The 16,954-nt window shown below is 41.3% G+C and overlaps 1 protein-coding gene across 10 annotated transcripts in view; it reads left to right on the top strand.

Moving 5' to 3' along the window:
* The window catches only part of SIDT1 (SID1 transmembrane family member 1), a 102,785-nt gene that overhangs the window by 75,662 nt on the left and 10,169 nt on the right, over positions 1-16,954 (top strand). For 3 of the 10 annotated variants that reach the window (XR_011528952.1, XR_011528953.1, XM_070581931.1), the window contains exons 17-22: positions 45-162; positions 8,644-8,780; positions 9,412-9,520; positions 12,805-12,819; positions 14,062-14,141; positions 16,796-16,842. Coding sequence is in view for 4 of the 10 variants with exons in the window: in XM_070581931.1 (XP_070438032.1) it covers positions 45-162; positions 8,644-8,780; positions 9,412-9,520; positions 12,805-12,819; positions 14,062-14,141; positions 16,796-16,842 (506 nt within the window). In the remaining 6 variants the exon portion in view is untranslated. The remainder of the gene's footprint in view (positions 1-44; positions 163-8,643; positions 8,781-9,411; positions 9,521-12,804; positions 12,820-14,061; positions 14,142-16,795; positions 16,843-16,954) is intronic. The other 7 variants (XR_011528954.1, XM_070581934.1, XM_070581932.1 and 4 more) reach the window with 6 other exon arrangements.

Raw genomic sequence — 16,954 nt, 5'->3', positions numbered from 1 at the left:
ACTAATGAGTAGCTTTCTGTTGACCGTGCTTTCTCCTGTTTCAGGAGTATGGGATCCCCAAACACTTTGGTCTCTTCTATGCTATGGGCATCGCGCTGATGATGGAAGGAGTGCTCAGTGCTTGTTACCACGTCTGCCCTAATTACTCCAACTTCCAATTCGGTAATTAGAATTTACATCAACTACATGGATTTGAGTTATAGGAGTCTTATCCTGGGACCTTCCAAAAAAATGCCAAAGTCATGCCTGTAAGAATTAAATGACATTTTACTTGAATTGATGTGATCTAAGGGCATCTCACCACAGGGCGTGGTTTCTGCATGTCGTACCATCTTTTCTCTCTGACTACCTTTCAGACTAGAAAATGCTCGACACTGAATGTTGATCCCATGGCTGGATCTGTAGGTGGGCCATGTGCTAGGTGTTAGGCAGCAGGTCAGGTAGAATCCACCAACAGACATCTGGAAAGGTCCCTCAGTATAACTTGACCTAACTTAGCAATAGGCTGCTTTGGGATGAAAGTAATAGAAAACCGAATTCAATTGGATTAAATAATATGGACATTTATCAGGTCACCCTCTGCAAGTCCCAAGGTAGAAAGGGCGTGTGGTTGGTCTATCTAGTGACTCTGGATCCCTTTCTCTGAGAACCCTTTGGTTGTGCCCAGCCTGCATGCTGGTTTATCCTCAGGCTATCAGGGAACCGATGGTGGCAAAAATAGCTACAACAGGTCCTGGGTTTCTCTTTCTACCCAACGATGTTTGGAGGATGCAGCAAGCTGGCTTCCAGGAGCCTTCGTTTAAGAGCAAAAATCCCCAGATGATGTCCCCTCACACCTCAATAGTTTAAACAGTCATGAGCCCATTCCAGCATCCTTCCCGTGATGGTTGGCTCAGGCCTTGGTCGCTACACCAATCACAGTGGCAAAGGACATGGGACAACCTGTAGACCAATGAGAGCCATCCCTGGAACCAGGGGTGCAGCTAGCCTTACCAAAGCAAATGGACTGGGAGGGTGTGCATGTCTGAGTTGAAATGGGGCTAAGATATTTGAGTCATTATCAATACTCTGTCAGGAAGAAGGAAGAGAAGAGTTGATGTTGGTGGTAGGCAATTAACAATGTCCTTCACTCTCAAGTACTATCAGAATCTTTTTAAAGAGTCATTTTTATGTTTGTGCTCTAGCCTCTGGCTGGTAACTCAGAACACCACAGAAATTCTCTGCAATTTTTTTTTTTAATTAGAAAACATTTTCAACAGAGAACACCGTAGAGAACAGTAACATTCACCACTCAGAATGAACAAATGCCAACATTTGAAAATATTTGCCTTACATCTACTTTTTAAGAAATAAAACATTGTGTAAAGTTGAGGTTCTGTTTTGAACTGCTTTCCATAGCTGTTTCCCTCTCTGCTTCCCTAGAGGCAACAACTATGATAAATTTGATGTTTATCCTTCCAGGTTTTTAGTTTTACTATATTTGTAGTAAATTAATTTATTGCACTTTGTCCTGCAACCTTCTTTTTTTCCTTTTTTTAATTTTATTGAGGTCATAATAGTTTATAACACTGTGAAATTTCAGTGGTATGTTATTATTTGTCAGTCACATTGTCATATAAATGTGCCCCTTCACCCCTTATGTCCACCCCCCAACCCCCTTCCCCTCTGGTAACCGCTAAACTGTTCTCTTTGTCCATGTGTTAGTTTATCTTCCACATATGAGTGAAATCATATGGTGTCTGTCTTTCTCTGTCTGGCTTATTTCTTTTAATATAGTACACTCAAGGTACATCTGTATTGCTGCGAATGGAATGATTTTGTCTTTTTCATGGCTGAGTAATATTCCATTGTGTGTGTGTGTGTGTGTGTGTGTGTGTGTGTGTGTGTGTGTGTGTGTGTATACATACACCATATCTTCTTTATCCAATCTTCAGTTGGTGGGCACTTGAATTGCTTCCACTTCTTGGCTATTAATGAATAATGCTGCAAGGAACACAGGGGGTGCATAAATCTCTTTGAATTGTTGATTTCAAGTTCTTTAGATAAATACCCAGCGGTGGGATAGCTGGGTCATATGGTATTTCTATTTTTAATTTTTTGAGAAATCTCCATACTATTTTCCATAGTGGATGCACCAGTTTGCAATCCCACCAGCAGTGTGTGATGGTTCCCTTTTCTTCACATCCTTTCCAACATTTGCTATTTTTTGTCTTGGTGATTATAGCCGTTATAATGGGTGTAAGACGATATCTTAGTGTAGTTTTGATTTGCGTTTCCCTGATGATTAGTGATGTTGAACATCTTTTCATTTGCCTGTTGGTCATCTATATATCTTGTTTGGAAAAATGTCTGTTCATATCCTCTGCCCATTTTTTGATCAAGTCATTTGCTTTTTTATTGTTGAGTTGTATGAGTTCTTCATATATTTTGGAGATTAACCCTTTGTTGGATACATGATTTGCAAATATTTTCTCCCAGTTGGTGGGGTGTATCTTCATTTTGTTTCTGGTTTCCTTTGCCTTGCAGAAGCTCCTTAATCTGATGAAGCTCCATTTGTTAATCTTTTCTTTTGTTTCCCTTGCCCAAGTAGACATTGTATTCGTAACAATCCTTCTAAGGTTGATGTCAAAGAGTGTACTGCCTATATTTTCTTCTAGGAGTTTTATGGTTTCAGGTCTTACCTTTAAGTCTTTAATCCATTTTTGAGTTAATTTTTGTGTATGGCAAAAACAATGGTCTACTTTCATTCTTTTGCATGTGGCTGTCTAGTTTTCCCAACACCATTTATTGAAGAGAGTTTCCTTTCTCCATTGTTTGTTCTTGGCTACTTTGTCAAAGATTAGCTGTCCATAGATGTGTGGGTTTATTTCTGGGCTTTCAATTCTGTTCCATTGATCTGTGTGTCTGTTTTTGTACCAGTACGATGCTGTTTTGATTACTATAGCTTTGTAGTATATTTTGAAGTCCGGGATTGTGATGCCTCCAACTTTGCTCTTTTTTTCTCGGGATTGCTTTAGCTGTTCAGGGTCTTTTGTTGCTCCAAATGAATTTTGGGATCCTTTGTTCTATTTTCGTGAAGAATGTCATTAGGATTCTGATTGGGATTGCATTGAATCTGTAGATTGCTTTAGGTAGTTTGGACATTTTAACTATATTTGTTCTTTCAATCCATGTGTATGGAATATATTTTCATTTCTTTATATCATCATCGATTTCTTTCAAAAATGTGTTATAGTTTTCATTGTACAGGTCTTTCACATCCTTGTTTAAATTTATTCCTTGATATTTTATTCTCTTTGTTGTGATTGTAAATGAGATTTTATCCTTGAGTTCTCCTTCTGTTAGTTCGGTATTAGAGTATAGAAATGCAACTGATTTTTGTAGGTTGATTTTGTACCCTGGAACATTACTGTAGTTGTTGATTATTTCCAATAGTTTTCCAATAGATTCCTTAGGGTTCTGTATATATATAAAATCATATCATCTGCAAACAGTGAGAGTTTTGCTTCTTCATTGCCTATTTGTGTTTGTTTTATTTCTTTTTCTTACCTAATTGCTCTGGCCAAAACCATAGTACTATGTTGAATAAGAGTGGTGAGAGTGGGTACCCTTGTCTTGTTCCTATTCTCAGAGGGAGGGCTTTCAGTGTTTCCCCAGTGAGTATGATGTTGGCTGTGGGTTTGCCATATATGGCCTTTACTATATGAGGTACTTTCCTTTTATCTCCTTTTTATTGAGAGTTTTTTTTATCATAAATGGATGTTGGATTTTGTCAAATGCTTTCTCTGTGTCTATTGAGATGATCATGTGGTTTTTATTCCTCATTTTGTTAATGTGGTGTATGACGTTGATTGATTTGCAGATGTTGAACCATCCCTGCATCCCTGCATCCCTGGTAGAAATTCCACCTGATCATGGTGTATGATCTTTTTAATGTATTGCTGTATTCAGTTTGCCAATATTTTGTTGGAGGATTTTTGCATCTATTTCATCAGCAATTTTGGCCTGTAATTTTCCTTCTTTGTGTTGTCCTTGTCTGGCTTTGGGATGAGGTTGATGTTGGCCTCATAAAATGTGTTAGGAAGTGTTTCATCTTCTTCAACATTTTTGAACAGTTTGAGAAGGATGGGTATTAAATCTTCTTTGAATGTTTGGTAGAATTCTCCAGAGAAGCCATCTGGTCCTGGACTTTTATTTTTGGGGATGTTTTTGATTACTATTTCAATCTATTTACTTGTGATTGGTCTATTCAGATTCTCTATTTCTTCTTGATTCAGTTTTGGGAGGTTGTATGAGTATGAGAATTTATCTGTTTCTTCTGGATTGTCTAATTTGTTGGCATATAGTTTCTCATAGTATTCTCTTATAATCCTTTATATTCTGTGGTATCTGTTGTAATTGCTCCTCTTCCATTTCTAATTTTATTTATTTGAGCTTTCTCTCTTTTTTCCTTAGTGAGACTGGCTAAAGGTTTGTGAAGTTTTTTTATCTTCTCAAAGAATCAGCTCTTACTTTCATTGTTACTTTCAACTATTTTTTGGTTTGAATTTCCTTTATTTCTGTTCTAATTTTTGTTATTTCCCTCCTTCTGCTGACTTTGGGCTTTGTTTTTTCTTCTTTTTATAATTCTCTTAGGTGTAGGTTAAGATTTCTTTGAGATTTTTGTTGTTTGTTAAGGTGGGCCCATGTTGCTATGAATTTCCCTCTTAGGACCACTTTTGCTGCATCTCATATGAGTTGGTATGGTGTATTTTCATTTTCACTTGCCTCCAGATATTTTTTTATTTCTCCTTTAATTTCTTCATTGATCCATTAGTTGTTTAGTAGCATGTTGTTTAGTCTCCACATATTTGTCACTTTCCCAGCTTTTTTCTTCTAGTTGATTTCTAGTGTCATAGAATTATGGTCAGAAAAGATACTTGATATGATTTCGATCTTCTTAAATTTATTGAAATTTACCTTGTTTCCCAAGATATGGTCTATCCTTGAGAATGTTCCATGTGCACTTGAGAAGAATGTGTATTCTGCTGGTTTTGGATGGAGTGTTCTGTATATATCTATTAAGTCCACCTGGTCTAGGTTTTCATTTAAAGCCACTATTTCCTTGTTGACTTTCTGTCTGGATGATCTATCCATTGGTGTAAGTGGTGTGTTAAGGTCTCCTACTATTATTGTCTTATTGTTGATATCTCCTTTTAGGTTTGTTAATAGTTGCTTTATGTACTTTTGTGCTCCTGTGTCGCATGCATATATAAGTGTTTTGTCTTCTTGCTGGAGTGTCCCTTTTATCATTATATACTGCCCCTCTTTGTCTCTCACTGCCTATTTTATCTTGAAGTCTAGTCTGTCTGATATAAGTATGGCAACATGTGCTTGCTTTTGTTTGCCATTAGCTTGCAGTATCATCTTCCATCACTTCACTCTGAGCCTGTGTTTGTCCTTAGAGCTGAGATGTGTTTCCTGGAGGAAGCATATTTTTGGGTCTTGTTTTTTAATCCATCCAGCCGCTCTGTGTCTTTTGATTGGTGAATTCAATCCATTTACATTTAGAGTGATTATTGATATATGAGGGCTTAATGCTGCCATTTTATCACTCGTTTTCCCATTTTTCTGTATTTCTCTTGTTTCTTGTCCCATGTATTTCAGACTACCACTTCAGTTTGGTAGTTCTCTATGATGGTTTTCTCAGTTTTCTCTTTATTTATCATTTGTGTCTCAGTACTGATTACTTGTTTGGCGGTTACCATGAGACTTGTGTAAAAAATCTCGTAGATGACATAGTCTATTTTCTGATAGTCTCTCATCTCCTTAGACTAAGGCAATTCCATCTCTTTCCTCTTCCCCTTCTAAGTTAGCATTATTACAATTTATTCTATCTTGTGTTGTGAGTTTGTGGTTAAAATGATGAGATTATATTTATTTTTGATGCTTTTCTTCCTTTTATCTTTATTGTTAATTAAATGTTTGCTAACCTGTTCTGATAGAGAGCTGCAATTTTCTCATTTTGTCTGTGTATTTATCTCCTTTCCTAAGGCTTTTTAAACCACTTCCTTTTCTTTCAGGTACGAGGGCCTTCTTGATCATATCTCGTAAGGAGAGTCTTGTGGCGATGAACTCCCTTAGCTTTTGTTTATCTGGGAAAGTTTTTATTTCTCCATCATATCTGAAGGATATTTTCACTGGATAGAGTATTCTTGGCTGAAAATTTTTGTCTTTCAGAATTTTGAATATATCATTCCACTCTCTCCTAGCCTGTAAGGTTTCTGCTGAGAAATCCTCTGAAAGCCTGATAGGGGTTCCTTTGTTAGTTATTTTTTTTTTTGCCTTGCTTCCCTTAATATTTTTTCTTTGTCATTGACTTTTGCCAGTTTTACTACTACATTCTTGGAGAAAGTCTTTTTACATTGGTATAATTAGAAGTTCTATTAGCTTCTCTTACTCATATTTCCAGCTCCCTCCTCAAGTTTGGGAGGTTCTCAACTATTAATTCTTTGAACAAGCTTTCTTCTCCATTCTCCTTCTGTTCTCCCTCTGGAATATCTATAATCCTTATGTTACATTTACTAATTGAGTCAGATATTTCTCGGAGAATTCTTCATTTCTTTTTAGTCTTAGTTCTCTCTCCTCCTCCATCTGATGTATTTCTATATTTCTGTCCTCCAGACTGCTAATTCTGTCCTCCACAATAGCAGCTCTGTTATTCAGGGAGTCCAGATTTTTCTTTATCTCAGCCATTGTGTTTTTCATCTCCAAGTTTCGGATTGGTTTTTCTTTATAGTTTCAATCTCTTTCGTGAATAATTCCCTCTGTTTATTAATTTTGTTCCTGATTTCATTGAACTGTCTATATGTATTTTCTTGTAACTTGTTGAGTTTTTTTATGATAGCTATTTTGAATTCTCTGTCATTAGGTTATAAATTTATGTGCCTTCAGGATTGATTTCTGAGTGCTTGTCATTTTCCTTCTGGTCTGGAGTATTAATATACCTCTTCATCCTATTTGATGGGGTGGATTTTTGCCCTTGCATAGTGATGGTATGTGGTTGCAGCTTCCACCTGCCACCACTGGGGGCAATCAAGAGCTGTGTATTCTGAGGCCACTGTGACCCCTGGTGACTGTGCCTGTCCTTTGTAGTCTATGCTGACAGGTCCTATCTGTGATTTCCAGTTCACTCACTCACAGCTGCTGCTTTTCTAACTTATGCAGAGGCACTCTGGCCAACCAGCTTAACTGGAGCACCGGGAGGGAGGAGGGGCGCTATCTTTCACCTGTGTGATCCTGGCTGCATTCTTGCTTTGCCTTCACTGTCTGCTCTCCTGAGGGGCTGGCTTGATGAAAACACCCCCACAATAGCTTAGCCACCTCTGTTTGGGGCTTTCCCATAGGCTGTGACAGAACTTGGAGAGTGAAGGTGTTCCTGTGGAGAGCTGCCCCTTTCCCCTTTCTCAGAGCCATGTGCAGTCCTGTGCCCTGGGTTGCTGACATTTGGAGAGGGAAAGGAGATCCCCTTACCTCTTTCCACTTCCTCCAGGAGGTCCAGCACCTCCACTTTCAGACATATGGCTGTGTGGGCCTCTCACATGTATTTTGTGTTGTGTGAATGTCCTCTGTTAGTTTATCAATGTGCTTTTTGTTGTATCTTAGGGGGGAGAGTCTAAGGGAAGAGTTCAGTCTGCCATGATGCTGACATCACTCCTCTGCAACCTTCTTTTTTTATTCAACAGTATGTTTTCAAGATTTATTAATATTGAATCAAGGACATCTAGTTCATTCATTTTTAAGGATTGTCATATTCTGTAATAAAAAATATATCATAAGTATCAATTTCTCTACTGATCATTTAGATTCTGTCAGTATTTTGCATTACAGACAATGCTACAATGAATATCCTTATATACTTATCTTTGTGCACATGTGAGAGAGGTTCCCTGGGATATCTGGAAGTAGAACTTTTGGGTCACCTGGTTTACACTCCTTCCATTTTACCAAAAGCTGCCAAGTTTCTATCCAGTATTAATTCCCACTCCCAGTAGCTGAGTGAGCGTTCCCATTTCCCTACATCATCACTAACGTGTTTTTGTTAGACATTTAATTTTTTTGCTACATTTTTGAACAATGTGGACATTGCATTGTTGTTTTAATTTGCATTTCTGTAACTCTCATGCAGCTAAGCCACATTTAATTTCTAGCTGTTTTCCATCCCTCGGCTATAAAGCTATAGATGAGCAGTAATCAACGTGGTTATATTTCAGGATGCTGAGAAGGACCTCTGACACCCACCTACGATTGTTTTTATTGTCACACTGCCTTAGCTGTCACCATGATGGCTTCTTTTGTTATTGTCATTGAACATCAGCATTTAAATGCAAATACTCCTGCAAGTGGAGAAAGTCAACTATTTATCATATCATCAGATAGTTCTCTTCTGTGAACTAGAAACAGCCTTGGGGGTGGTTGAAGTGGAGTAAGTGGAGGTTGCCTAGAGAATGTCCCTGGGGAGGCTGGCATGTTGGAGGTCTCCACACAATGTGAGGGCAGCAAATACTCCAAGGCCTGAAGGGAGGGGAGTCTCCAAGGCTGAAGAGAAATCCGTCTGTCATCTACTGGATCCTGATTGTCTCGGCCCTTCCTCTGTGCCCGCAGACACCTCTTTCATGTACATGATTGCTGGCCTCTGCATGCTGAAGCTCTACCAGACCCGCCACCCAGACATCAATGCCAGTGCTTATGCTGCCTATGCCTCCTTTGCCGGAGTCATCACTGTCACCGTCCTCGGAGTGGTGCGTCCCTCCTCACAGCCTCCAGCCCAGCTCACAAAAAGCGCCCTCTTGGGAGGTTTTTGTTGTTTATTCTTTGGGTGAACAGGTTTGAATTAATCATAATCCTTGGTTCATGACACACTCCCACCATTGGTCCATTCATGGCATTTTATTTAATTATTTAGCTAGATATTTTTATTAATGTAACAGACCCCTGTAAAATCACCCCTAGAGAGTTTTAATGTAAAGCTGGGACCTGACTCATGTGAGACTCAATAGAGATGTACAAGCTGATTGGAGAAACTGACTTGAAGAACAGAAACTGCTTTCTAAATGTTCATGGACAGCAACTAATTGGTTGTCTTCAGTTGTTTGAAGGGCGTTAGCCCCCAACTTTAGGCCTATTGCCCCTTCGCCATTATTGTTCAGCTGCCTCACCCATTTCTTCCCTTTTCCATTTTCACTTGCCCAGGTAGCCATTCATTTTCCTGCCCTGGGTGCACTAAGAGCTGTGTAAGCTCAGAGAAGAGGGCAACCAAAATGCACGCATAGCTTGGTTTTGACTCCCTACGCATACACGAGGGCCAGAATGATTTTAGTGAGTTCTCTGGGAAAAGCCCCAGATGAAGGTAACTTCCGTCTTTACTCCTAGGTGTGTGGAAAAAATGAAACGTGGTTCTGGGTCATCTTCTCTGCAATCCATATCCTGGCCTCTCTGGCCCTCAGCACTCAGATCTACTACATGGGTCGCTTCAAGATAGGTGAGTCACCTGTTACTCTTTATTAAACATGCTGATTAACTTAGTCTAAGAAAGCATTGTCTTTGCTTATCCTAAACAGAAGTGTTACCGGGTTCTGTGTTGTGTTTAATTAATAGCATATATTCTCCCCAGGAGCTTCCTCTCCTCTATAGGATTGCGATAAACTATGATCACTGGTTATGTTCAGCTGAGAAACTAAGCTTGCTGTCCTCAGAGCTCAGTCATACCTCCAGCTCCAAGTCCTGAACCACTTTACAATCCACCAAACTTTGAAAGTGAGTTTGTAGCACTGTATGATCATCACACCACTATTCTACCCAGAGGAATATTTTTAGGTTTGTAGCATTTAAAAGGAGCATTTTCTCTAACCATACTAAAGGGTTATCAAGAATTAATTATATATTATTTTCAAATTCTAGGACTAGAATTTTTTGAGACCAACATGCCAATCTTAGAGGCAGGACACCTGCGGACCTCCCTCCAACCATGTAAATGCATCACATTAGAACACTGAGTATTCTCCAGAAATCAGCTTCTGATCTGCTATTGATCAGACATCATTCCTGGGAGCAGGTTTAAGTTATTTTAGAGCATTTATATTTCTATATAACATAAGCCTATGCCTAATGTTTGCAGAGCCCAGGGCAGGAGTTCAAATAAAAGCCCACATACCATATTTGTAAAAATTTTAAAGTTATATAGCAGACTGAAAAACTACTAAGCATGTGAAATAAGGCAAGGATGGAAGGAAGGAAGGAAGGAAGGAAGTGGGGGAGGGAGAGAGAGAAGAAAGAAAGAAAGGAAGACCAACAAACTGATAAATATAATATGCCATCATAACAATCTAAAAGGTCCAGGTTCAAATTTAGAATTCTCATTTCCTCGGAAGAACACTCCAGAGCATAGCTCTATGGGACAGCTGGCCCCAACCTCTGCCCCTCTTTTCTTCCCACCTCCATCTCTGTCCTACATCTTCAGAGTTCTTGTAGGTATGCATATGGGCACCATTGCCCAGTATCCGGTTGGCCACTCCTTGCCCCTAGAGGTGTACCGTCTAGTGGTGCCATCTGCCCTCAAGAAGATAGACTAGGGCAGGGGCCATATAGACTCTGAGACAGGCTCATGGCCATCTGGGCAGAGAATCTGGAGTGTGGCCTAGAAGGAGAAGGAGTAGGCCCCTGCCCGGCAGACTCTTCACTCAGTGGGGAATGAGGGCCTCTAAAATATAAGACCCCTCTTGCCCAGATCTAAGAGAGATTCTCCGTAAACAAGTGGCTCTAAGTTTAGAAGGCTGAGTAAGACAATTTCTCATTTTCGTGGTTTGGTTTTCCCTGTTGGCTTGGTCAGTAGATTTTCCCTTGGCATTAACACGGCCAGTGTGCCTCCAAATCCCCCACTGGAAGCATCATTAGCTGGTTGTGTAGAACATTTGGTTTGGCACTGTAGTCATTTCCCATCCTCCAGACTCAAAGGTGAGTGAAGTCATACAAAGTAAAGCTTTCAAAAGGAAAATGCTTTGGAGCATTGTTGTTCTGGGTTCTCTCAGAGTTGGAAAAATAAACTCGACTGCAGACATATCCAATGGTAGTGACCATTAATACATAGAGGAGCTTTTAATATATTTATACCACCTTTGCCCCATACAATTTTACAACATGGAATTATTTTCTCTTTTTAAAAAGGAGAAATTTAGTGTATTATATTATGACCAATGTAATATATCTGTCAGCCATCCCTGGTGGTCTAGTGGTTAAGAGGTGTTGCTCTCACCGCCACGGGGTTCGCTTCCCAGTCAGGGAACCACACCACCCGTCTGTTGGTTGTCATACTCTGGCAGCACGTGTTGCTCTGACACTGAACATTATGCCACTGGTATTTCAAATACCAGCAGGGTCACCCATGGTGGACAGGTTTCAGGGGAGCTTCCAGACTAAGACTAGGAAGAAGGACCTGGCAACCCACTTCCAAAGAAATTGGCCAGAAAAACCCTATGAATAGCAGTGGAGCATTGTCTGGTACATCGCCGGAAGGTGAGAGGATGGCACAAAAAAACTGGGCAGGGCTCCGCTCTGCTGTGCACAGGGTCACTAGGAGTCAGAGTGGACTCGACGGCACTAACAATAAAATATATCTGTCTGGGTCTCAACAGGAAAAAGATGTCACACGCAAAGTGAGAGAAGGATTTCTTCACAAAGGGACTATTCATAAGACAAGGATGGGGTAGAAAAGAATGAAGAGGGTAGCACAGTAACCTGAGGTCAATAGCAGAGTAACTTTTACTATCCCCATAAGCCCAGAAGGACAGGGAGGAAGTGGTTACCAAAACATGTAAGGAAAGCATCCGGAAGAGGAAGTCACACTGGAAGGAGCAGTGACCTTTAGTTGACAGACCCAGCCAGCCTGAGGCAACCTCACAGGGAGGTCACCAATAGATAAATACTCTGAGCTCACTCTCCTTCTGTCCCTCTAGTCTCCTGCCCGGGTTCCTGTTGTCCAGATCCATGGGGAATGAGGAAATCCACTGATGAGGTCAGATAGTCAGCCTCCGGGGCATGGTGCAGGACAGAGAGACGTGGCAAGTGCATCTGGAAGGGCAAGTGGAAGATAGCCAGGGTACAGCTCAACTGAATATTTTGGATTTCTGGACATTGGGAGTCTTCCCCAAGGGGTTACAGATTTACCAAAGTCAAAAGGAAAATTAGCTATTTCATTGTGACAATTGCATCTAAATTGAGTCCAAAGGCAGGAAGCTGGGTTAGTGGACAGTGGCTCAGGCAACACCAACCTCTCCGCCCATTTCACAAGCTGCCTTGGCTTTCTCAAATCACGTGCTCCTTTCTCTGTGGCCCTCAGGCCACGCCTGGAATAAACATGGACACAGGAGAGGCAGCAGCGATGCAGTGGAGCATTTCATAAGTAGGACAGAAAACTGTGGAGCTGCTTGTCCAGATCATACCGTGTCCCTTGCTACCAGAACCCCAGCAAAGGGCCGCAGGGATGGCTCCTGAGAGGATGGATTATACGCTGCAAGTGGTGCACAAAAGTCGACAGGGAGCGAGAAAAGTCTGATTTTTTCTTTGAGGAATAGTGAACTTTTGAATGTTTGAGACAGGAAGAAGGATTCTTTGTCCTTTATGATGAACAGACATTACTTTTATAATCAGAAAGTAAAATCAAAGTCATCCATTTTGAGAAAAAAACAAAAAGATCAGTAGTTTACTTTTTTGGCTACCTTCTTACAAATCATTTTTTTCTCATTTCTTCTCTGCTTCCCACTGATTCAGATGTGTCTGACACAGGTAATGTTCAGCCGCCCTTCCCAGGGTCCTAGATTGTTTGCTTAACAATCTGTCCTGCCAGCTCTGCTCCCTGCACACCCCTTCCAGGTTGGGCAGGACCAGTGGGAGGAGGAGCCCAATAGGCTCAGAGGCAGCATGCCCTCCAGCCCAGCCACACTGCGCCTCTTCTGGACTACTGCATGGACGCGCATCCCCGTCCTCCCTCGGTATAGCTAGTCTGGTGAAGCTGGTTAAATTGACCTTGGGAGTCGCCTTGAAGATGAACAGCATTCACAGTAGAGCTGGGATCCCCCTCCCTGAAACCCTTGCTCTGGGCAGACCCCAGCCTTGTATGTGATGTCCACAGTGTGGACAGCTCATAGAAAGAGAACCCCAGGGGCCGGCCCCATGGCCTAGTGATTAAGTTCCACAGGCTCCACTTCAGAGGCCTGGATTCGTTCCCTGAGCATAGACCTACACCACTCATCAGTGGCCATGCTGTGGCGGCAACCCACATACAAAATAGAGGAAGATTGGCACAGGTGTTAGCTCAGGGCTGATCTTCCTCAGCAAAAAAAAAAAGAGAGCCCCGCCCGTGACTCTGACTCTGTTCATGTAACAATTAAAACACACCCACTGGCTGTGTTTCATACCATCCTTTTGAAGGATTGCATTAAAAAAACCTTTCCTCTCTTTTTCTCCCTGTCTTAACTTACATTCCCTAGGCTATTGTTTCAGGGCGAGTTTAGGCTTTCTGAACATGCTTAGTAGACCCCAGTATCCCTTGGGTCGATTCTTACTGACTTATAACTGCACTGAAAGATACAGAGTAGAACTTTTGCAAGCTAAGATTTCCCATCCTCTAGAGAGAGCAGAGGTTTTAAGGTGGGTTTGAGGGGCCCCGTAGCATCTCTGCTATAAAGGAAACACTGCTGGAGGAAATTGTCAACGAGGGGAAATCTAGCTGAAGGAGATCGTAGAAGGGTTGGCCAACCACCCAAATTATTTGTGTTTGTTCCTGGTGTCCATCTTGCTTGCCCTTCTTGTTTATGATGCATGGACATGGCACGTGTCCTCCATGACAGCACAGGTGGTTGTGGGAGCCGTTTTTTAAAGCAAACATTTATTGCTGACCTATTAGGTGCAAAGCACCATTTTTACGATGTGAAGATGACATCATTCTGGCCTCAAAGGCTTGGGCCATCTGGGAGTATTTTGTGTTACCTCTGACTGAGCCTTCTTACTATGCAATTGTGTCGCCAGCAGATTTGGGAATCTTCCGGCGGGCCCTTACGGTGGTCTACACGGACTGCTTCCAGCAGTGCAGCCGGCCTCTGTACACGGTACGTGCGTGTTCCTGTGTTCCTTGGCCTTCTCCCAGAGCACAGGGGAACAGCAGGAGGGGCAGGCTCGGGCAGTCACTCAGGCTTCCCAAATCAAGGGGGCCAGATGGCCCAGGGTGGCGGAGGTCCAGGTGGTGGAGGATGAAGCGTGTTGCTGACTCTCACCCATAAATGACAAGCAGGGGTGGTTCCTTTTTTGTGCGTGAAATATTGCTAGTATATAAAGGAGAAAAAAAATACATATATACGTAAACAGAACTATTCCACATCGATAATTACTATAGGGGAGGATCAAGATAGGGTGTCCCTGTAAATCATCATCTGAAGAGGTATGATTATTTCACCTTGAAAGTGATAATTGCCCCAGTTCAGCAGACATATGCCAGGACTGTCCCCAGCAAACAGGGACATATGGTCACTCCTATCACTTTCATTAGGAACTTACACTTTCCACCTTATACATTTCTTTGATTTTTATACATTGTTCGATTTTTACAATGAGCAAGAATACTTTTCAAAATTGTGGTTATTGTTTGATGGTTGAAATATAACTTTTAAAAATTCTCCCTTATAGTTTTCAGTAGATTATACATTTCTATACCAAGCAGAGGGATCTGGGCCCTGGTCCCAGCTGTCTTGGCTCACTGGCCAGTGGCCTTGGGAAGGCTACAGACCTCCTCTGAGCCACTGCCTGAACCCTTGCATAACTCTGTAGTCAGAACTAGCGATGCTCTCTGGGCCTGGCACACAGGAGTTCAGTAAGTACCCGCTAATGATTTATAATCTGAAGGATTTTTACATAAAGGAATGTGAGGATCTTTCAGTTCCATAGAGCTTGGGCAGGAGCGATAGGCACTAAAAACTGAGGGAATTGAGGCTGGAGGATTTTATTTCAGCAAGAATTTAAACACCCATTAGGACCTGTGAGTATTTTGAGAGTGAAGCATGCCTGAGCTGTGAACCATGAGGGGACATTAATGTTTTTGTTTGTTTACATTAAATGATATAGGCTATCTTTTTTTTAAATAAACTATTTTTAGAGTTTTAGGTTCACAGAAAAATTGGGCAGAAAATACAGAGATTTCCCATATACTCCCTTCCCCAACACATGCACAGCCTCCCCTTTATCAACACCTCCCACCAAAGGGGTACATTTGTTATAGCCAATGAACCGACATTAACACTTCACAATCCTCAAAGTCCGTGGTTTACATTGCAGCTCACTCTTGGTGTTGTACATTCTATGGGTTTGGACAAATGGATAATGACATGTATCCACCATCATCCACCATCATTGTATCACACAGAGCAGTTTCACTGCCCTAAAAATCCTGTGCTCCACCTGTTCATCCCTCCCTTACCCCTCTCTAACCCCTAGCAATCATCTTTTTACTGTCTCTGTAGTCTTGCCTTTTCCAGAATTTCGTATAGTTGGAATAATATAGTAGGTAGCCTTTTCCAATTGGCTTCTTCCACTTGTTAATATGCACTTAAGGTTTCTCTATGTCTTTCCATGGCTTGGTAGCTCACTTCTTTTCAGTGCTGAATAATATGCCGTTGTCTGGGCATACCACAGTTTATTTACCCATTCACCTACTGAAGCACATCTTAGTTGCTTCTGAATTTTGTCAATTATAAATAAAGCTGCAGTAAACATATGTGTGCAGGTTTTTGCATGAGCATATGTTTTCGACTACTTTGGGTACATACCAAGGATGGCAATTGCTGGATCATATAGTAAAAGTATGTTTAGTTTTCAAAGAAACTGTCAATCTGTCTTCCAAAGTGGTTATACCATTTTGCATTCCCATCAGCAAAGAATGAGAGTTCCTGTTATTCCACATCCTTGCCAGCATGTTGTGTTGTCAGTCCCTTGGATTTTGGCCGTTCTGATAGGTGAATTATTTTTTTTTAAACAAAAATATTTCCTCAAATTGGGTGGATCACCCAAAAGACAGAGAATCACTGCTTTTAAATAGGAGATGAGTGGCCATGCAAATTAAAGTATGATCAGATAGTACCTAGAAGGTTTAAGTGGCATGCAAAGGAGCAGGACCAGATTGTGAATTAATCTCTATCAGAGCAGTTGTCCTATGAGATGGACATTTCCTCTCTATTTTCTCCCCTACCAATACCTTTAATGTTAAGGTTGTGTATTTAGAGACCAGGAGCCTGGGAGCTGCAGGGTCTCCTCGGGGCCAGAGTAATTTGTAGGAAACCCAACTCTTTATGGATGAGTTTCGAGAGCTGCCTTGGAGCCCACCAAGTAACACAACCCAGGGAAATGATTTGTAGCACCAGTGGCAGAATTCTTTTAACTACTGAGTAATCAGGACACACTTACCAATCTCCCAACCAAGAAGTGGGCCCTGGTGCCCAGCTCCCTAAACACTGAGGGGAGATAGCAAGGTCTTGCTTTACTTGCCACATTTCCCTTTCCAGAGACAAGGTCATGTCTGTTTGGTCAGAGGCTTTGCCATTTAGTCTGCATCAAGGATTAGGGTTTGACCGTAGGCACAGTTCTCTTAGAACCATAGAAAATTCCTTTTCACCAAGGCAATTGTTTTCCCATAGTTGATGCCTCCCCTATGGTAGGTTAAAAGAAAAGCAATGTGTGCGGCATCTTATTTGGTGTTTTCCGTCCTCCTTTCCAGGACAGAATGGTGTTGCTCATCATGGGGAATCTGGTTAACTGGTTCTTGTAAGTAGTCTTAGGAAAACATGCTTTTCTCTTTATGAATGTCTATAGCACTGTGGTTTAGCTTTCCTTGCCTGTCATTTTTATAAAGAAATCTGAAATTAAGGAGAGTGTA

This window comes from Equus przewalskii, chromosome 18 (assembly GCF_037783145.1).
Source record: "Equus przewalskii isolate Varuska chromosome 18, EquPr2, whole genome shotgun sequence".
In the NCBI taxonomy this organism is placed as follows: domain Eukaryota; kingdom Metazoa; phylum Chordata; class Mammalia; order Perissodactyla; family Equidae; genus Equus; species Equus przewalskii.
This window is presented reverse-complemented; position numbering and strand designations above follow the sequence as displayed.